Source organism: Spea bombifrons, chromosome 10 (assembly GCF_027358695.1).
Source record: "Spea bombifrons isolate aSpeBom1 chromosome 10, aSpeBom1.2.pri, whole genome shotgun sequence".
NCBI classification, from domain to species: Eukaryota; Metazoa; Chordata; class Amphibia; order Anura; family Pelobatidae; genus Spea; species Spea bombifrons.
This window is the reverse complement of record NC_071096.1, coordinates 15,525,607-15,547,627: the sequence shown is the minus strand read 5'-3', so window position 1 is coordinate 15,547,627 and position 22,021 is coordinate 15,525,607. Positions and strand designations below refer to the sequence as shown.

At 40.9% G+C, this 22,021-nt stretch overlaps 2 protein-coding genes across 3 annotated transcripts; one reads left to right on the top strand and one right to left on the bottom strand.

The window, feature by feature from the left end:
- Positions 1 to 6,952: 6,952 nt before the first annotated feature.
- Positions 6,953 to 10,340, bottom strand: LOC128467740 (RNA-binding protein 4.1-like). Of its 2 annotated transcripts, none has more exons than XM_053449441.1 (2): positions 10,241 to 10,340; positions 6,953 to 8,524 (listed from the first exon to the last, which is right to left on the bottom strand). In XM_053449441.1, the coding sequence occupies exon 2, from the start codon at positions 8,482 to 8,484 to the stop codon at positions 7,456 to 7,458; it is 1,029 nt and encodes a 342-aa protein (XP_053305416.1). In that variant the 5' UTR covers positions 8,485 to 8,524; positions 10,241 to 10,340; the 3' UTR covers positions 6,953 to 7,455. The 2 variants fall into 2 exon arrangements, with proteins under 2 accessions (XP_053305416.1, XP_053305417.1); XM_053449442.1 differs by lacking the exon at positions 10,241 to 10,340 and adding an exon at positions 9,678 to 10,223.
- A 34-nt stretch (positions 10,341 to 10,374) lies between these two features.
- Positions 10,375 to 15,681, top strand: ARL2 (ADP ribosylation factor like GTPase 2). Its single transcript, XM_053449447.1, has 6 exons — positions 10,375 to 10,473; positions 11,077 to 11,300; positions 13,216 to 13,326; positions 13,756 to 13,918; positions 14,266 to 14,346; positions 14,790 to 15,681. Exons 2-6 carry the CDS (start codon positions 11,236 to 11,238, stop codon positions 14,922 to 14,924), a joined length of 555 nt encoding a protein of 184 aa, XP_053305422.1. The 5' UTR covers positions 10,375 to 10,473; positions 11,077 to 11,235; the 3' UTR covers positions 14,925 to 15,681.
- The last annotated feature ends 6,340 nt before the right edge of the window (positions 15,682 to 22,021 follow it).

Sequence of the window (22,021 nt, the reverse complement as noted above, 5' to 3'; positions counted from 1 at the left end):
TAGTTGAAGAAAACTGGCACTTGGATAATGTGTGGAATTAATATTGGGTCTGGAGAATAAATGTGTGTGCTTTTTCTTTTTCCTTTTGGTCTTGCAGTATGTTTTTGTTGCATTGTCATTAATTATGCAATGTTGGATTGCTATTTCTAGGTAAGCCAGGATTTATTTAGTCAAGAAACACAAACTACTAAATTATGAGGACTAACATTTATAAGAAGTATAGTTGTGACATAATTTTCCTACATGTGTCAGGTCTAACACAAGTGCTAGAGCTGAAGAAAATTCAAAAACTATTTTTTTCTATTAAATTACATAGAAACATAGACAGTGACGGCAGGTAAGAACCAGTAGGCCCATCCAGTCTGCCCAACTAATTACTTAGAAAAGAGGTAGATCGTAAGAAAGGGAGGAGAGATAGATAGTGAGAAAGAGTGAGGAGGTGGTAAGAAAAGTGAAATAAATAAAGAGAAACATATAAGGGAGACATAATGAGGAGGAGAAAGAAAGGTGGCAGTTCTGATTTGTGCAATCTGACTGCTGAGTCAAGTAATGTATGTGAAACCTAGGTACTGGGGCAAGTCCTCTGAGTGCAACCTGGCTGCTAGGGCAAGTCCTGTGAGTGCAATCTGGGTGTTGGGGCAAGTCCTCTGAGTGCAACCTGGGTACTGGGGCAAGTCCTCTGAGCGCAAACCTGGCTGCTGGGGCAAGTCCTCTAAGCGCAAACGTGGCTGCTGGGGCAAGTCCTCTAAGCGCAAACGTGGCTGCTGGGGCAAGTCCTCTGAGTGCAACCTGGCTGCTGGGGCAAGTCCTCTGAGTGCAACCTGGCTGCTGGGGCAAGTCCTCTGAGTGCAACCTGGCTGCTGGGGCAAGTCCTGTGAGTCCAATCTGGGTGTTGGGGCAAGTCCTGTGAGTGCAATCTGGGTGCTGGGCATATCATGTGAATGTAATCTGGATGCTGGGCAAGCCCTGTGAGTGCAATCTGGATCCTGGGAAACTCCTGTGAGTGCAATCTGGGTGCTGGGGCAAGCCCTGTGAGTGCAATCTTAGTGATAGGGATGTGGCCTTTGGGATGTGAGACCTGTGATTTACACCTGCTATGTGGGTCAATTAATACTAATGTGCACACCGTATTAAAACATTTAATTTGTTGATCTGTGATGAATCAATGTTCATATTCTTAATTGTGCATTATGATGGGCCAGCCTTTCATACTTTTATCAATTCAAACTTATTAATGAATAATTATTGGATGTTTTACCTACAGCTAAACTAGAAAAGCTTGCACCAATGGCCCAGCACACCTAATCAAAAAGTGATATTAATATACTAATGTAATATTGGAAGTTATGAGGTACCACTGTCTATGTCTATCTTGCTATAATGATAAGAGATACGCTTTACCACCCGCAGTGTCTGGATCACAATATATAATGATAGGAGTTATACTGTGGTTGTAGTGATGGAAGTTGTGGTATGCCACTGTCAGGCTCAGTATATATATTGATGGGAGTTTAACCTCGTTAAAGAAATACTGTGGGCGGGGGTAAACTTTCTGTTCTTGCCTTGGGCGTAAAAAAGAGCTAGCTATAGCTTTGCCCCTCTTGCTCAGTGGCTTATTTAAAGTCAGAGTGCCAGATATCACTGATACATTTATTGTAATGCTGTTTGGGGGTCAAAAATAACACTGACGACCCATTTGTGCCCAAAATGGCACTGACAAGCTGATTGGGGACAAAGATGGCACTGATGGACTGTTTGGGGCAAAGCTGGCATTGTGGGAAGTGACTTGTTACATGGTGAAGTTAGGGGGCCCGAAGAGGTGGAGTAGAAAATGGGTGTGGTAAGCGGGGTTATGTTTGTTAAGGGGAAGGGGTTAACAATATTGTCCCACCCACCTGGTTGACTGGCCTGCACAGAGCCCTTACCTCAACCCCATCTAACGCCTTTGGTATGAACTGGAATGGAGATGGCGAGCCAGGCCTTCTCATTCAACATCAGTGAAAATGGGCGCAAATTTCCACAGAAACACTCCAAAATCTTGTGGAAAGCTTTCCCAGAAGAATGGAAGCAGCAAAGGGGGGACCAACTACATATTGTTAATGTATTTAAAATGCAATCTCATAAAATTCCCTGTTGGTGTAATGGCCAGGTGTCCCGTTTGTGTTTTGTCATACTGCAGCATTATGCGGGGAGTTTGTTGGCACAAGGGCTAGACTGGGGATAACTATGCGGCTTTGGGTAGGTATGGGGAGCTGTGGGCCAGTAGCCCACTGGGTATTTGCCCAGTGTGCCAGATGGCCAGTCTGATTGGCAATGCTACTTAGGACAGGGTCATTAACAGGATGTATGTCTTAATATACAGCACCATACCCCAAGACTAAATTGAAGTCCATAATGGGGCAAGCTGTAATGTTCACTGTTGGCATAAAATGTTGTTTAACTTTCCCTCTTGTGAATGTTTACTAAAAACTGCTCCCTACTGTGGTTCATTCTCCAGCCCAATGAAGAACAATTGAAAATTACAATTTTACAGCCTAAATTTTTGCAATTTTACATAGAATTTCTTCCACAAATTAGATCCCCTTAACCCCCCAGATTCATGCTCATTAACATCCCAAGTAGAATATCATCCCACATTTACAGGTTTTTAAGGAAATAGAAAAAGCGTAATGTTTGTGGGTGCAAGAAAGGTTTTTTAGTGTATGTTTATACATGGAGGGGCAGAAGGTGTCTGGGTACCTATTTTACATTTAATTTAAAAAAAAGTTTCTTTTTTTATATATAATTTTTACATTATATGGACTAGAGATCCCTTTGAGGTCTTTAAAGACAAGAGAGACGTAAAATGCAATGGGGTAAGAAGGGAATAATTGGTGGACAGGAATCTGGCAAGGGCACAAATTTCAAAATCCAAAAAGGGTGTGGGGAAGGTTGATATATTTGCAGAGGGCTCGAGAATTTCAGATTGCAGCCTTCAGTGACACCAAGTGGCACTGTTGCTGCCTGTGTTGAACCAGTGCTATCTCAGTCTGTGAGTATCATTAGGCAGGGTTTTATTAACAAAGTAGTCACCTCTTTACTCACCTCTCCAAGACTCCCTCGCTCTCTCCCCCTCTTGTTAGAACCCAAGTTTATCTGCTGTCTATTTCTTGTATTCAACCATGATATTGGGGGGGGACAAGGGAGTTAAACATTCTGCAAAAGAAGACACATTGTAGGTTTTTTTTCTTTTCATCCATCATTTGCAGCGAAGAAAGCGTTGGCGAAGCGGTTTAAGAGCGGACGGGGTCGGGGAGGAGCGGCACGGATCCCTCAAAACAAAGTCCATTACATAGTACATCTATTTAATTCCACAGTTATTTAGTCACATATCACTCAGAGCTCAACACAGGAAATCAAACAACCTAGTGATATTTTTAAGGTCCGTTCACTCTTAATTTCACAAACATCCAATTTCTTATTTCACAATTTTCCTGGTTCAAGTACTCAGTCGGAATGTTTTATCTCAGCAGTGCACTCTTGCCGGGGGTAATTTTGATAAATAAATTTGTCCATTTGCCTCTAAAGTGGCCACTGTTTGAATTTGCTACATGCTTCTCTCAGTACGTAACCAGTTTAAGAGTCAGATGAGAGTAGCGTTTTCCATCGTGAAAGGGATAAGATGTGCTTCACAGTCGATACAAATGTGCTGTATGTTATGAATCATACATCTTAAATACTGGTATTTTTAATGTGAAATAACTGTTTTGCACCCTTTTGATTTTTAATGCATTTTTTTTTAGATGTCAGGTCCACTGTAATTATTTGTAAATTAAATAAAAAATAATGTAAGTGAGGTGTATTTTTAAGACAGCAGTCTACCATAATCATCAATGGCTCCTCATTTATACCAAGAAAAACACAAATGCTAAATTATTATCAACATGCTGGTTGGAATGTATCTTAAGGATGTCCATTGCATCTAGATTCATAAGAGTGAACGGCCTTTGGTGTTCTACAGTCACAAGCAGAAATGAGGAAAAACAGTTAAAGGAACAAACGGCGGAAAAAGTTCGACAGAGGCCGGATGCAATGTCATTTTCAAACTAGGTAGTGCCACATAATGCGGGGTGTCCTCCAGAAATTACACCTTTATTGCATCTTTACGTCCGAGTCCTGCAGTTTACAGAACATTCTTGTCCGAGGGGGAAAGGGGTAAAGGGGAGAAAGGGGATAGGAAAGGCTGACGGCGGTTCGTAGACGGAGGGTAGCAGACTTTTGTTCGGCACAAGGGAAGGGGAAGCATTAGTTTGACGTTATAAAACAAGGCGTGTCTTGAAATGCGTTAGACAGGAAAAAGCATGCAGGGCATATACTGATTAATATAAGAATATATTGTAACATACAAAATATGCTTCTGGTGGAAGAACCTTTTCCTTTGACCATGTACCCTCATCCTTCTTGTTCGATATATGCATTTTTATTCTCCCTTTTAACTAGCTCTAGTTTTAACTAGTTTTTTCATAAATCCCCAGTTACCTTCTGTCCTACATAGTGTTTCTGTCTTTACTCACTTCACACACTCCAACATACACTCACATGTTGTAAGAAGCCTATACAACAAAACGATTGCTGAAACTGTGTGTGTTATGTTACAAATAAAAGGGTGGTGGTCTGAAAATGGAAAAGCGTAAAATGGTGAAAAGGTCAACATCTGTAGTGGATTTGTTTCAAATGACAAATTATCCTGAGTTCACAGCTGGGGTTATCACTTAAGATGAGCCTGGATCAAATTGCATTGATCCATATGTGGTCCTCAGGCCCTCCGGGATCATTTTATTATGGAAAGGTCCCTGACAACTGTAAGCAGCTCAGCTTGGCAGAGACTAGCCACAAGCATTTATTGCTGACAGTTGCCCTTAGTGTGTGTGTTTACACATAAAAATGAGAAATACTCGTGTCAAAAACCTGTGTTAGGTTTATGTCTAGCCCGCTATCATAACTCTTGTCCTACCATATTGCTGCCCTACTGTTAGATTGCTAATTGGTGTTGATCAGCTCAGACAGCATTGGTAAGGGTAGTGAGTGAGTAAAAGGGGTTTTAAGGTCAGGTGATTGATTAGATGTGTCATTCTGGGCCACATTCTGGGTTTCTATGAAATAACCTTTTTAACTAAATATTTCCAAACTCAATTTAGTTACCTGTAGTGGTAACAGGTCCCCTAGTCTAGGGTGTAGATCATACCTGACAATGTTCAGCATGACCGGTGTTAGGTGCTAGGCCTTTGCCTCAATATGGAGGTCTGTTAGTTCCTCATGCTTTAGCACTGAACTGACACAGTAGGTTTATGACTAAGAGTTTGAGGAAACGTAACCTATTACAAATGCAATAGTGTTGGTTTTGATGTATAGGTTTTTTTCTGGGTGTTGTTCTTCAAACTTTTTACCACTTATTACAGAATTAAGATCAACGCTACTTTTAAATCCAGCATGTTTTGCCTAAGGAAATCATATGCCATACTGCCCTTCACTCTAGTCTAGTCTTTAGTCAGGTGCAGCTATTAGAGGCTGCTGATTGGATGAATGTACTTTTTGCCACAGTAGCATATTAAATGCTTTCTAAAAGTTTCCAACCACTGGAACTGTACAGACATTAGGAGTGGCGTATCAACCAATAGGAATGACCCTGCCAATCTTTTAGGATTGGCGTTTCAACCGATAGGAAAGACCCTGTCAATCCTTTGACCACTTTTATATGCTACTTATGTCTTTCCAAATCTTTGACTATGGTATGTTTGATGTAATTTATTCATTACTAGTAAGAAAGTGGGCAACTGACATAAAATAAAGGGGATCTAGTTTTAAGCAGTAATGCTATTACTTTTTGTTAAAACAAAAATCCTGATGACATCAGAAATAGGGCAAGGATTGAGATTTTCATGTGTGCATGCAAACCGGCTAAATCACCCATAGAAAAAAATTAAAGGGTTAGCCAGGTTGAATCAACAATGAAACGTTGATAAACTGAAAGAAAATTGGAATATCAACTAAAAAGCAAAAAAAGTCAGTTACAGTGGTTTGGCACTAAAACGGTTAAATGAACAACTCTCTCCATATAAACGTAAACACATATTGGAGTGTATTTTGCATGGAGTCCAATACATCTTACTGCATGCAAACGGTTGAGGGGATTTATTTTTTATTGCATCGCTTGTATTTTATCTCACCGAGCTTGATGAGAACTCAACTTACATGCACTCTACTGCACGTGTGGCCAGCATACCTGGGAACTTTCTGGCTCCGGTTAACTGGAGCCCACCCTTGCTGGATGCAGGTAAGAGGGAGACCCGCAAGTGTTGGGGAGTGGGGTGCGAGTTCCCAGGTTCCTAGCATACTAAAGTCCAGTGTCCACTCTAGAAATAACCAGAGAAGGTACAAAAAGTAGAACTTTAACTTTCCAACTTCAATTTAAAAAAAAAAAAAGTATGCATGTGCTCATACGCATGCAGTAAAATGCATCAAAGTTCATATAAAATACACTCTTGATATTCATTACAAAATAGAAAAAAAAAACAGGACTGGGAATTTCCTTTAATATTGTATTATCTAACCAAAAACAGCTACAATAATATGCAACTTATACTAGGAACAAGGTTATTTAAAGAAACCATTGGGTTTTCATGGAACGAAGGCAGAAGTATTTCACACTCTTGCCATTGTTATTCGTGCCAAAAAACAGCATTCATTTCGGAAATATATTCATCTCTATTATATTTGCTCACCCTCACTATATTATCATCGGGTATTGATTTTCCGGTTTGCGTCTTTACAGCTCTCCTATTGATGTGTGCTCTCGAAAATATGTGAACATTCTCACCGACCCATTTAACTATAATTTATCAACTATAATTAACTTACATTCTTCTTGCCTTAAAACAAAAAAAAACAAAAAAAAAGTTTATCAAGATGCCTGTTTGTTTTTGTTTTTTTTTTTTTAAACCAGAAATACTACATTTCTATCTCTACCTACAGAAGTGATAAAACTCATGTCATGTTATAAATTTATAAGAACAGGCAAATTCCCCTGCTTAAGTTGCAAATGAAACAATAAGGATTTTCTAACTGATACTTGCAGCAAGGACTATATGCTATAACAGTATATTAAAAATCCCTTTTATTCTCGAACGTAATAATCAAAACAGCAAAAGTGTTTCAGATTAACATCTTGGATTATACATATTTTTATTCTATATTATGTTTTCAGTCAGATTTGATTAATGTTTTTTTTTTTGTTTTTTTTTTAAAGGGCCATACACCTACAATTTTTAATTTGACACATCTCTGCATTACCACTCCTCACAGAGTCACTTATCTAATGAAAGCTACTTAAACCTGTGTAGACCTACTGGACAGTAAACAATCAAGTCAAAAGAAAAAAAGAAACGGTGGGGTGCTTGTGTCAAGGGTCAGTGTGGCTTAGTAGGTTTGGCTGTACTGGCCTGCATACCCGTTAGCATATTTCTCGTAGTATTCTGCAGGGCTGTATGCTGGTGCACCCATGTTATATTGAGAGAAAGCAGAGGCGTAGGGTTGGCCGTAGGTCTGGCTATAGGCTTGAGAGGCGCTATATGGATCCGCATACTGTGCCACAACCGCTGCCGCTGCTGCTGCTGTTCTCCTCCCCACAGGGCTTCTGTCCCTGTATGCTGCAGGAGCCAAAGCTGCATTGATGGAGGCTGGAGTTGGTGGTGCAGCAGCCACAGGGGTAGTAGACAAAGCCTGAGCAGTTGTAGCCACCACTGCTGTAGGAGCCAAGGCTCTGTCATAGGTAGTACGACCTCCAACGCCTCCTCTATCGTAGAAATCATATGTGTATCTTTCATAGTATTCCCTCTCATACCAAGAACGAGGTTGGTATGGAGCAAAAGTGGGTGGTGTTGGAGGGAGACGTCCACGGTGGAAGTAATAAGCTGGAGGGGGCGGAGGAGCTGGTGGGGGAGGTGCTGTTGCTGGAGCTGCCACTATTGCTGAGGCTACCTTGGAGCTCTTGGGCGCATTGTTACTCTTAGAGAGTGTGACAAATATCTTCTGGTCCTCCAAAGGAGTGTCATTGAGGTGCAAAATAGCATCCATAGCTTCCCTCTCCTTGGCCATATGCACAAAAGCATAGTTTTTGACAATGTCACATTCTACAACCTTGCCAAACTTCTCGAAAAGCTCCTTCAGTTGTGATGTGGTAGCCCTGCTTGAGACATTTCCAACATATATCTTGGTGGCATTACGTATTTTTGATGTGGCATACTCCACTGTAAGGTGGGAGCCATAGAACTCTTGTTTGTGTAGCTCTCCAATAGCACGGTGGGCATCTTGCTCCCTTTCCATGTGGACAAAGGCATAGTTTTTGAGGATGTCACACTCATTCACCTGCCCATATCTCTCAAAGAGTTTCTTTAACTCCTCAGGGGATGCTGATGGTGACACTCCACCTACAAAAATCTTTACCATGATTTAGGAATAGAACGGAGATCCCAAATGGTCTGTTTCCCTAATAGACAAAGAAAACAAGGCAAAATTAAAACATAAAACTGATCATGCTTTTTTGTCTTTTTTAATCAACGCAACACAATCATTGGTGTTCCTTAAATCCTAATTTAATTTATGTTCTAGTCTTCAAAATGCTTAAGAAATAAATCAAACATTTGAGACCTGAAAAGGTAGAATATCACGAGACCATGTTTTACCCTTGCAAACATTTGTTTGTGAACATACCACAGAGTTCAGGGTAAAGACCAGTAATCCCTGAATACAGTATAACATAGTTTGAATGAAATAAAGAAATCATATGATCCTTATCAGAATACACAATAGTTTGGTCAACTACTAAACCTTTTCATTTTTAACTAATTAGATAAGGGTCCTTTAAATTTGGTATCAGGGCCTAGTATTGGGTCACAAAATGCTGACCACTAGGTCAGAGAAAAACTCTTGCTTCCTGTCCTACAGCATCAACAGAGCCGAGTGAGAGAGTTGCTAAAAACTGGATGCGTGGCCTATGAGAATGTACCTATGGCAGTGACCGGGGACATTCATTTCCAGTCCTGAGCTACTTCTTGGGGTTTCTACTGGACTAGATTTGCTATAGTGGAGGTAAAGACCAAACTTGTCCCAGGGTCCAAGTTACCGGTCACCTACTGTAAGCACACGAATAGAGTCATGGATTTATGAGATATTACAGTGCTGGGTCACAGGTTTGAAGAGCTCTGGTGTAGACTATGATTTATAAAGACCATCTTATTCCAAACCACATCTCACCATTACTAGCACCTATAATCAATCTCTGTAAGCCCCAGGACAGAAGCATCCACAAATTTGCAAGAACTCCAAAATCAGTTGACACAATATAACTATTATTACTAATTTAATGACATAATCAATGAACGTATCATTACATGTATATTATTACATACAATACTTAATAAAACAAGGATATGCAACAATATGACCACAACTAGAACAAAAAGTTTTTTTACCCTTATAGAAAATATAAGCCACATACGAGTGCTAAAAAGAGTGTTATACAGAGATTGGGGGAAATGGGGCCAGTAGTTTTTTTTTTACAAAATGACCTGCAACCACATGCTGTTGGAATATTTGGTTTTCAATTTAATACAGGTATCACACACCGTGTAATAACCCACCTTTGTTTTACGGGTTCTACACCCTTCACTTCCATTATACTCTTTCCTCCCAGGTTCCTTCTAAGATCTCTTCCACCATTTTCTTTTACTGATATTCCGAAAAGGGATATTCCCTTTCACTCTATACAACATATCCCATTAGGATGCCATCTGTATTTTCTCTCGACTCTCTACTTGCTGTGTTTTCCAATCACCCCTCACCCCCTCTAAATCCCACTCCCTATCATCTACTCTGCCCCTAATCTTTGTTTCGGCTGTCTCATCCACACCCTTCATTGTTCGTATTATTTTACCGTACGTTTGCTTTACACCATTATTTTTCCCCACCGCACACCGAGCGCTCTTCCCACCTCCCCTCTCCCGGTTACAGTAATTGTGCACACAGACACCTAAACAATAATTAGTATTTATTTTTCATTGTACCCTCTCTATCGGCCACGTTTCAATTGTCTCTTTAGTCATCCATTGAAGCGCTACCGTATATTTATATGCCAATGCTTTGATAACCCCGACTTTCTTTAATTCCCACCCATCCGTTTTTCTGTCTCCCCACTTTCACTCACCGTTTCCAGTGTTTAGACTCCGACACACAAAAGATGGCCGCCCAAGCCCGTCGCACGCCGAAAACGCTACGTCTCCGTGGTAACGGCCAGCCAATCATCGCTTTGTGGTACCGAGACGAATGAGGCGATACTTTCTTCAAACGACGGTGGCGCTTTGAGTTGTCCCCTCCCCCGAAACGTCGTATCAGGTTTATATATTATACAAATATGTATGATATCGTTTTTACAAACACGTGAGTGGCTGTGTAAATGAAATATGAATAAATATAAACGGGTTTACAATAACAGAATGACAGATTCGCTTAAGTTAATAAATTCGTATATATTTGCTAAACACCAGAGAGTAGACAATCCAATATAAAGAGAGTAGCTTCATTGTAAAATAGCCCCTCCCTCTTGCCCCTTTTAAAGCACTGCAGCTGAATGGATCAAGACAAAACGGTAACGAAAGGCCATGGGTTTTCATGCTCATAGTTACTTTATAGTTCAGGGCATTATATAAGGGTTTGTTGACCCCTTTTAGTGTGAAAATTTGCACGACTAATTAATAATTTCCATAGGAAGCCGCCCAACTCTTAATAGGTCAATCATAAATAGTTACACCAAAATCGGCACCATCAGAAACACAAACAGTCCATTTACTTTAAAAAGACTCTCCAGTCACTTTATTCACTTTAATGCATATGAAGGCTTTGCGGTCCCTTTAAGTTTTGGTGCCGCCCCCTTTCAATTGCGTTGGGAAAATCTGCTGAATGCCGCTATATGCATTGGTCTTTGAAAAAATGCCTACGTATCTACGACGACTGATTTCTACAGCGCATTCTATTGGCTGGCAGTTACTACGAGCCTGGGGCGTGACCATGGAGGATAACGCTAGTGGATGATTGGCAGATGAACAGACCACAGTTAAGGTTGAGTCGCTTGAAGCCTAACTACGATTGGTTGATTTAGCTGGTAGACGGAAGCGAGGAGTAAGAAGAGAGACTGTCGGTGAAATGGGTCTGTTAACCATCCTAAAGAAAATGAAACAGAAGGAGCGGGAAGTCCGTCTACTTATGCTGTATCCTTAATGTGAACGTAAGGGTGGAAGTTGATAAGTGTGCCCCTGTACGCTAATAAAAGAAGACCCCGCAGTCTTTGTAGCGTCATTATAGTGCATGCTGCGATTCATATTGCTTAAACAGCGAGAATGTTAGCATGTCCCATGTTTTATGGGTCTGCTATTATGTTCCATATTACAACTCTGTAAAACAGACTAATAAATGCTGCGTCTTCTCTGTGTTATTACAGTTCCATAGCACCATGATAGTTGCAATTCATGTTCTACACAAACGCCCTGCCAAGTGCTATAATTTAAGGCCATGGTAGTTGACTTGGAGAATGGAGGCTGGGGTTGGCCCACCTTGGCGACCTAGGATGAAGAGGTGGTGGGCTAGGAGCACTGACAGGTTCTCTCTGTAGGAGCAGGGCTATCAGAAACATAGTTTGCTTATGATGATAGAATGCAAAAAAAAAACCAGAATGTTGCAGAATCTTGTAATACCTTTTTATTGGACTAACAGTATTTAAAATAATGCACAAGCTTTCGGGAGTCCTCTCTTTATCAAGTCAAAAGCATTTCTGACCAAGCAAGTTATAATGATAGAAATCATTAGACCAGCTCTGAGTAAAATATTTATTTCTCATTTGTCTGATGAAGCGGTAGTATGATCGGGTCAGTAAAGCCAGACTAGGATATTGACAAATAGAAACACTGAATTTGACCTCAGATAAGAACCGTATAGCTCATATCGATTGGCCACGTATGGTAGTTGTGAATTGCTAATTTCTGGTTATGAATCACGTTTAATGACCCAATTTCTGTTAAATAGACACATTTTATGATCTAGGACTCCTAAAATACAGAAATACCCAAATGCATGAGATTATACAGGTTCGAGTGTAAACTTTCTTGTGAACAAAGCACATTTTAATTCAATTGAAATAAATGTACGCAAAGATCATGCAGTATTTGAGGTCACAAATTAACTTCATACATGTATAAGCGATGATCAGGAGAATTTACTCTGCAGAGTTGTTACTGAAGTCTAGTACACTTCACTCAATTGCCATAATAGTAGCAGTTATTGTTAATGTCACTTGACCAGATTTGTCAGTAATAATTCTGATCTTTTAATAAATAAATACAGACATCAAAATCCGGATAGAAAAAAAACTACATGGTTTGCACAGTGAAAATTGTAGTCCAGCTGGAGGTCCGTATTAGTCTATTCTTGTCTGGACACTTAGGTCTTAATTTAATAACTCATCAAAAATCCAGATTGTATGCTAAAATCATACAAACAACTCAACATCTAGGGCACATGATCACTCACTACTTAATTGCGTGTGTATATATAATAACAGCATGTTCTGTTTCCGTATTTTAACCACTGCATATTTGCTAAGATTAAAGGAAAACGTCTGATAATCGTTTTGCGTTTTCAGCCACTAATATGTATCAACCGATATAGTTGTTGTAAAAAGTAACATAAACGTTTATTGAGACACTAGAATTGCTTAGAAACCGAGTCCTGTCATTTTTCAAAAGCCTTCCTCTATGTACTAACCACTCCAATTCCCCTTTAAAAAAAAATAAAAAAGACCCTTTAAGCAAAGGCCCCTTATGTGATGTTAGAAATTAGCAGGCATCATTGGAAGGTTTGAACAAAAAAAACTACGGAAAATCAGTACGTTTTAAAACAGGACAATGTTTATTGACATGTATACAAGAATGGTACATTATTTAGGTATTTTGGAAAGTTGGGAAAAAGTCTAGGTGAAACACCACCTTTAAAAACAAAATTCCGGTAATGTCAATGTAGGTCTCTTGGAATAATAGTTCACTTATAATTGGAAAGGATTATAATCTGTATTTTGCGGTCATAGATTTCTATTCTACCATTCTGTCTTCTTTAACACTTTTTTGAACCAAGAGGTCTAGATAATGCTGGTAAAACAACTATCCTAAAAAAGTTTAATGGTGAGGACATCGATACTATCTCTCCAACCCTGGGATTCAACATCAAGACCTTGGAACATCGAGGGTATGAGAGCCAAGTCCGTATCCCATGTCACACGTTACTCAGATAACGCTGTCCGTTTGTGTCACCTTTTAGCGCCGCCTCTTGCTTGTGTTTCAATCCAGGCCCGTTTCCTCTCAGTGCCTCCCCATGCATTTTCCTTTCCAGACACCTTTCCCGTGTATACCGCACCTTTTGCACCGTGTTCCACGCATTTGTGCTAACTACCACCCCTTTCATTTTTACTTCTCTTGGCACAATTCATTCATATTCATCATGTGCATTCATCATTCTTGTTTTGCTTTCTTTGCTTTATTCATTCTACCTGTCTAGCATTACGACTGCCGGCCATAGGTGATGGTTTTCAATTCTGATATCCTGTTACGTTTTACTACTGATTAATTTTTGTATTACATCAATTTATTATTTTGTGCCTTGTGTCATTTATTATAGCTTCAAGTTGAACATGTGGGATGTGGGAGGTCAGAAGTCCTTGCGTTCATACTGGAGGAACTACTTTGAAAGCACTGATGGGTTGATCTGGGTTGTTGACAGTGCTGACCGTGCACGATTACAGGATTGTGGGCAAGAATTATCTGGGCTTCTGCTGGAAGAGGTTAGGATGTCCTGACCTAAATTCCAACTGTGGTACTATTTCACTTTCTAGTTCTGTTTGCTTCTTTGGATTGAAGCAGGTCTACAATATTAGTTTCTGCTCTGTCTTCTGCAATTTTACAAGGCAATAATTTTACTCTTAGGGACAGGGGTTGGCAGATTCCTAAATCTAGTTTGTTGTAGCTCTGAAAATGTTACTGCTGACACTTAACTAATGATTCCACTGCACTCTGAGAAATTCAAGTTTGCTCCTAAAAGTTTTTATCTGTCTCCTAAATTGTTCATATATTTGTCCAGTTTTATTTTTGGGGGGCACAATGGCCAAGTAACGTCTCCCTTCATTTACAGAGATTGGCTGGTGCAACCTTATTAGTGTTTGCCAACAAGCAGGATCTGCCTGGTGCCCTTTCAAAGGATGCAATAAGAGAGGTAATTAGTTTTATATACATTGTAATGTTTGTTTTAGATATACGTGATACAGTTTTCCAAAATGATATTGCACTTCTCTTTTAGAGACTAGATTTATATACTGGATCTTGAAAGGTTCCCCCCACATATAAAAACATATATTTAATGTTTGTGTATCTATTTATGTATATCAATTCAACACATGCACTGGCTCCCAAAATTTTCTGTATAGTAGTCTCTATAGATGTAACCCACCTATGTGACAATGCTGTTTTCTGTTTGATGCCTGGTTTCTACAATCATTTGTCTGTTTCTGTAGCTGTGATTACAAATTCTGATATATGTTAGATACATAGTGGTTATACATATTTGTTGAAGAAACAATGGTGTCACTGTAGCATCTCAAACAAACCAGATGTTTGTTGGTACTGCAGTTGTCCTCACATATCTGTGTGTCTCTGCAGGCACTGGACTTAGATAACATCAAGTCTCATCACTGGTGTATACAAGGATGCAGTGCAGTAACCGGGGAGAATCTCCTTGCCGGGATAGACTGGTTACTGGATGATATTTCCAGCCGCATTTTTACAGCCGACTGAAAAACTCTGAAAGGAGATGAATCAGGTGGTCACAGCTTGGAAGAATGAACATTCTGTTAAGTTATTGTTTTGTGGCCACTCTGATTCGGTCTAACAAACTGATGGCTAGCAAAACTAGAGAGCGAAGCACTTACAAAGCTAGCACAGAAAAGAGAACCTGCTAACTAAAAGTCATGTACACAGAAAAACAACATTTCACTGGTATCTTATTAAAATGTCACAACATCTCTACATCCTTGTGAGATAACGCTTTGTAAAATGTAACATAAATCACTAACCATATTCTACATGCGTTTGATTTAGCAATCTTGAAAGTCATTCTAAATGCAGTTTGTTGGAGTATATTCTAGTTAAGTGACCCTAAGTTATTCAGTTATTCCATTGTAAAATATTGTACATTTGGGGTACAGCAATGGCTTATCCATAAGCCAGTGACAGACTTGGGGGAGACACAATATACCATGTATACCCTACAGTCTTAATTATACAAATAGTTTTGTATATACACTATGTATTTATTGATATTCTTTTGTATGTGTTGGGTTTGAACTAGCTGCTATGTGCACCATCATCTGCAAACAATATTATAAAATGTTTGACCAATTGGCATCCTGTGTGATGAGAGAGGTGCACAATTTACTTTCTAGCTCTGACCTTGCCAATGCAACAACCTGGTTGACAAGCTTGCTACCCAGAGCTAGAAATGAAAAGAGGATGTTGAGGAGTGTACAGAAGGGAGATGATTCAATTACCAAAACATGAATGTAGAAATTAAGAACTGAAGTCGTCTGTTTTTGGTGACTTGGGTAGCTATGCAGATGCAGAGGCTGTTTATAACAAAGGCCTGCTTTGTGTACACCCAACAATTCTGAATGTCAGCACTATGCATTTTTGTTCCTAGCTTTAAGATCTTCACTTTGTTTGGGAGACATTATTAACAAGTATTAACTTGTTCATCCCCAGCAAACTTAGCAAACCCTTTAGGAAGATCACTTGGTGATGGCAACTTGAGTAATAGACATAAGTGGCAGACCTACCGTTTTATTTATACAGAGCACCTCATTACAGCTTACATCTCTATAGACAAAAACATCTAGATTTGTCCATTTCACCCAATGCTCATTCAAGTTATAGTTATCCGTTAAATTTTGACTCATTCTGTTTTGTGTTTCTATGCTTTACTACTAAGTTGGTTTTTTCAGAAAAAGGAAGATCAACAATTGCTAACTGAATTACTTGTTGATAAACCTGTTAGTTGCTTGATATACTAGAATTGTGAAAATATTAATACTATAATGATTTCTACACTTATTCAACTTACTTACACATTAAACATTTAAAACAATTGTGTTTCTGTTTTTATTTTATTAATATTATGTAGAATGTAGACACCTTCATGGATAGTCTTGAAATAAAGAAATATTCCAGATATGAATTTACTTCTGGAGTAGGTTTTCAGTAATAATATTATGTTTTTTTTGAATCCTACATATATTTACTCTTTTATAACAGACAGCATAACACGGGACAAGCTGCTTAACAAAGTTATGTCCCAGCATGACTGTGGCTCTGTGCACAGAGCAAGGTCCATAAATACCTGAAGCTGAGGTGGAGGAACTCGAATTGCCTGTATAGAGCCCTGACTGTAATCTAACTAAACTCCTTTGGGATCCTGAATGCAAACTAGGCCTTCATGTCCAACATCAGTGCCTGACCTCACAAACCTCACTCTTTTGGCTGAATGGGAACAAAATCGTACAGAAATACTCCAAAATTGTGTGGAAAGCCTTCCAATTAGAGCAGAGGGTGTTATAGCCACAAGGGGGGGGGGGTGCTCTATATTAACCCCTTCATGACAAAGCCCATACATGTACGGGGTCATGATGCACTGCATTGGTGACAAAGCCCGTACATGTATAGGCTGCTGTTTAATACCTGCATCGCCACGACCGCTTTGCAGGATCCACGGAAGCCTCACAAGTGAGGTTGGCCATGGATCATGGGAGGAAAGCCCTCTCCCCTGCCCTTTTGTGGAAGTACTCCAAGAAGCCATACTATTGCAGACAGATTCACTGAGAAAGAATGATGTAAACAGCAGATTCTTAACCACTTAAGGACCAGACCATTTTTTATTTTTGCACCCTTTGGAACTAGGCTGTTTTAACACCTTTTGCGGTGCTCATGTGTACCCACACAAGTTATATATTGTTCTTTTTCAGGACAAGAAGGGCTTTCTTCAGATACCATTTTTTTAAATAATACCGTATTTGCTCGATTATAAGACGAGGTTTTTTTTCAGAGCAAATGCTCTGAAAAATACCCCTCGTCTTATAATCGGGGTCGTCTTATAATCAGACCTCAAATAGGTCTGACTATGAGACTAAGATCCAGATCCCCCACAGCTGCAAGGGACCTGGATCCTCCTGTCTCACCCCCACTTACCGGTGCTTCTGAGTCCCCGGTATGTAGCTGGGGCAGCGTGTAGATGTCTACGCGATTCGCGTAGACAACTTCCGCTGCAGCAGGAAGGAGGTGTGGCCAGCAGCGGGGGTTGTCTGCGTCCATCGCGCAGACCTTCCCCGGCTGTCAGAGATCAGACTTCCCCGCACCGGTAAGTGCGTGGGATCTACACGCTGCCCCGGCTACATGACAGGGAAGTCAGAAGCACCGGTAAGTTTGGGGAGGGGGGGCGTTGGAGTGTTAAATGGGGGGCATAAGGCATTTCTGGAGGCAGAGTGCTCTGTGAAATGCCTTTTAACCCCCTTAATGCCACTCTGCCTCCAGAAATGCCTTTTTAACCCTCTATACGCCACTCTGCCTCCTGAATGCCTTAAACCTCCCTATATGCCACTCTTCCCCATAATATGCCTTTTAACCCTCTAAGTGCCAGAGTGGCATATAGGGGTATAAGGCATTTCTGGAGGCAGAGTGGCACATAGGGGGTCAAAAGGCATATCATGGGGCACAGTGGCATATATAGGGTTAAAAGGCATATCATGGGGCACAGTGGCATTTAGAGGGTTAAAAGTCATATCATGGGGCACAGTGGCATATAGGGGGTATAAGGTATTTCTGGGGCAGATGTGCATAACTGGGGGGCAGGTTGGAAAATAGAAGGAAATAAATCCAAAATATTTTTCTCAATCATAGCTTTTATGAAAAAAAAATAGTTTAGATGAATTAACATTTACTGGTAAAACGTTTTTCCTATAGGGTCGTCTTATATTCAGGCTTTTTCTTTTTTTCCTAAATTAATATTCAGATTTGGGGGGCCGTCTTATAATCAGGGTCGTCTTATAATCGAGCAAATACGGTAATTTATAATAAAAATATGAAAAATTGGAAAAAAAACCCCCACCTTTTCTCACTTTTATTTGAAAAATCTTTTACTCATCCAAAAATGCTAATGAAAAAAACCTGCTAAATAGACTCTAATATTTGTCCTGAGTTTAGAAATAGTTAATGTTTTTTTCTGCAAGTTAGTGGGCAATAAGTACAAGTAGCGTTTTGCTACTTCAAAAGCTATTTTTTTTCCTCCAAATCTGGTCATTCTGCCCCATGTGCTATTTCAGGTATCTTTAAAGCCGGCCAATGCAATTTACCAAACGATATATTTTTGAAAACTAGACACCCCAAGGTGTTTCAAATGCTGGTGTATTAACCCATTCCACGCACTAATTCTACTAACACCCTAGTCAAACTTTGTGGTAATAATTTATTTTGTGTTTCTTATCACAAAAATTGCACTTCAGGTATGAATATACAGCTCATAGTACCGTGTTTGCTCGATTATAAGACGACCCTGATTATAGGACGACCCCCCAAATCTAAATAATAATTTAGAAATCCTGAATATAAGACGACCCTATAGGAAAGAAGTTTTACCAGTAAATGTTAATTCATCTAAACTATTTTTTTTTAATAAAAGCTATGATTGAGAAAAATATTTTGGATTTATTTCCTTCTATTTTCCAACCTGCCCCCCAGTTATGCACCTCCAGAAATGCCTTATGCCCCCATTTAACACTCCCCCCCCAAACTTACCGGTGCTTCTGACTTCCCTGTCATGTAGGCGGGGCAGCGTGTAGATCCCACGCACTTCCGCTGCAGCCAGAAGGAGGCGTGGCTAGCAGCGGGGGTTGTCTGCGTCCATCGCGCAGACCTTCCCCGGCACCGGTGCGGGGAACTCTGATCTCTGACAGCCGGGGAAGGTCTGCGCGATGGACGCAGACAACCCCCGCTGCTAGCCACACCTCCTTCCTGCTGCAGCGGAAGTTGTCTACGCGAATCGCGTAGACATCTACACGCTGCCCCAGCTACACATTGGGGACTCAGAAGTACCGGTAAGTGGGACGGGGGGGGCAGGAGGATCCAGGTCCCCTGCAGCTGCGGGGGATCTGGATCTTAGTCGTCTCATAGTCAGACCTATTTGAGGTCTGATTATAAGACGACCCCGATTATAAGACGAGGGGTATTTTTCAGAGCATTTGCTCTGAAAAAAACCTTGTCTTATAATCGAGCAAATATGGTATATGTCACTGTCAAACAACACTGTCTGTCATAGAGAATAAGGCCATGGAGGAGTACGCAATGGATGCGCTTTCTCGGGTGTTCATCCCCAAGTCCTCCTCTTCCCCTGGTGGAGAATTGAGGCCTTGTATTGATTACAGGGGTCTCAATCGCCTGACTATTAAAAACGCATTCCTTTGATGACAGAACAATTCGACCGCCTCAAGGGAGCTACGGTCTATACTAAGCTTGATTTGAGAAGGGCATACAATCTCGTGAGGATTAAGGAAGGCCAGGAGTTCAACACCAGGAGCGGGCATTATTAATATCACGTAATGCCCATCGGTCTCTGCAATGCTCCCGCGGTTTTCCAAGAATTCATTAATGACGTCCTCCGACATATGTTGCAGCAATGCATGGAGGTTTATCTCGATGATATTCTCACACATTCCACATCCTTACAAAACCACCACGCAGATGCCAACCCTCAGCAACGGTCCCCAGATGCCGCCTTCTTCGCTACAGCACCGGTACTGGCACACTCTAACCTAGTGTTCCCTTCATTCCAGAAGTCGATGCGCCTGAGACAGGAGTAGGCGCCCTCCTGTTGCAATGTCCTACCCCAGAGAGCGCGATGCATCCATGTGGTTACTTCTCCAAGAAGTTAAGCCAAGCGGAGTGCAATTATGAGATAGGAGATCGAGAACTACTAGCCATTATCCTAGCTCCTAACAATGGAGGCAACTTCTAGAGGGCACGTCAGTACCGATAGTGATATTAACGGACCACTTAAGAACTTGACATACTTATCTAAGGCCAAATGGGCTCTGTTCCTGTCAAGATTTAATTATGTCGTACCTTCCTGGTACCAAGAATATACAGGCTGATGCCCTATCCCGACAGTTTCCCTCCTTATCTAGAAAGAAATCTCCTCCTACTCCTGAGATTCTCCTGGACCGTATCTTGGCTATGATTTGTATCAGTTTAACCTCAGGTGAGGAGATCCTGACCACCCAAACCAACGCTTCCCGAGAAGCCCTGTGGCCGCTTCTTTGGTAATGAACACCTTCGCGCTAAACTGCTCCACACGTACCATGCTACCAAGGCCACTGGGCATCCGGATAAAAATCAATTAATATGGTCTATATCTCAGCAGTTTTGGTGGCCTAATCTATACACTGACATAACTGCATACGCAGCTGTCTGTACCGTGTGTGCACAAAATAAGTCTCTTCATCACCTTCAAGTGGGCCTCCTCCAACCCATTCCCAGTAGAGAAAGACCATGGACCCATCTCTCCATGGATTTTATTGTGGACCTTCCCATTTCCCAGGGTAATAGGGTCATAGTCATGACTCGTCGGTTTTCCAAAACGTCCCATTGCATTCCGCTTAAAAAATTGCCTACCTCTAAGGAGCTTGCTCGAGAGGTCTTTCGTTTGCATGGGTTGCCCAAAGTTATTGTCTCGGACTGGGGTAGCCAGTTAGACTCCAAGTATTGGCAAGCCTTTTGCGCGCAGATGGGAATTCAGCTCTCCTTTTCCTCAGCCTACCACCCACACTCTAATGGGGTAGCGGAATGGGCAAATGAGGCCCTGGAGCAGTTTTTATGTTGTTATGCCTCTGATTGCCCACAATACTACCACCAAACCTCCGTGTTGCCCAATAAGTTTGCGCCACAAGGGATTCCGTCATTGGAAAACATCTTCAGGAACTCCGCTCCACCTGGGTACAGGTCCAGAATGCCTTGCAACACTCTCAGGGCAGGTACAAGCTCCAGGCTGATCGCAAATGCCTGCCCGCACCCTCCTACCAGCTTGGGGAAAAGGTTTGGTTGTCTTCTCGTAACCTTCGGCTCCGCGTTCCATCACAAAAACCGGGCCTAGCCCAAACCCTGATTTCAATAATTAAGAGGTGTGTCCCAATACTTTTGACCAAATAGTGGTAAACAATGCAAGGTTCATAGGTAAGCGCCCACGAAATGCGTAAAGCTGTTTTTCCAAGGGGGGTGGGTATGACTCTGTCTACATGTTGTCATGAGGAACAAATTTTTAAACTTTTGCTATATCAACACCTGTTCTCCGGCTTGAATTTATTATGTGGCTGTTTCCTCTGGATTACAAAAACATTTTGCACTACAGATTGAATGCCATTGTCAGCCTGTTGCTGGTCCGAGAACATAAATAAATTGTGGTGAGTTTACACTTTCCTTTTTATATTTTTTATACATATGTGGTACCCAAAGAAAGCCCTGTCCTTTTAAAATAACATATAACATATAACTTGTATGGGTGCATTAAAAGACAGAGAAGAAATTTACATTTAAACAACCACATATCAAAAATGGAAAAATCGCTCTGGTCATTGACCCATGAAAATTCCTGGTCCTTAAGGGGTTAAGCATTGAACAAAGCACATTAACATACAGACACACACTAAAATATCCAGGAAGACACACACAGACACAAATACAAACCCAGGCAGATACACGCTAACAAGCAGTCTCAGGCGTATAGGGGGTATAAGGCATTTCTGGAGGCAGAGTGGCATATAGGGGGTATAAGGCATTTCTGGAGGCAGAGTGGCATA

What these genes read in the sequence shown, in the direction of transcription:
- LOC128467740 (XM_053449441.1), bottom strand. Translation starts at nt 8,484, where the DNA reads ATGGTAAAGATTTTTGTAGGTGGAGTGTCACCATCAGCATCCCCTGAG.
- ARL2 (XM_053449447.1), top strand. Translation starts at nt 11,236, where the DNA reads ATGGGTCTGTTAACCATCCTAAAGAAAATGAAACAGAAGGAGCGGGAA. An exon ending in CTGGGCTTCTGCTGGAAGAG is followed by an intron (nt 13,919 to 14,265) that starts GTTAGGATGTCC and finishes CTTCATTTACAG; the next exon opens with AGATTGGCTGGTGCAACCTT. An exon ending in CAAAGGATGCAATAAGAGAG is followed by an intron (nt 14,347 to 14,789) that starts GTAATTAGTTTT and finishes GTGTCTCTGCAG; the next exon opens with GCACTGGACTTAGATAACAT.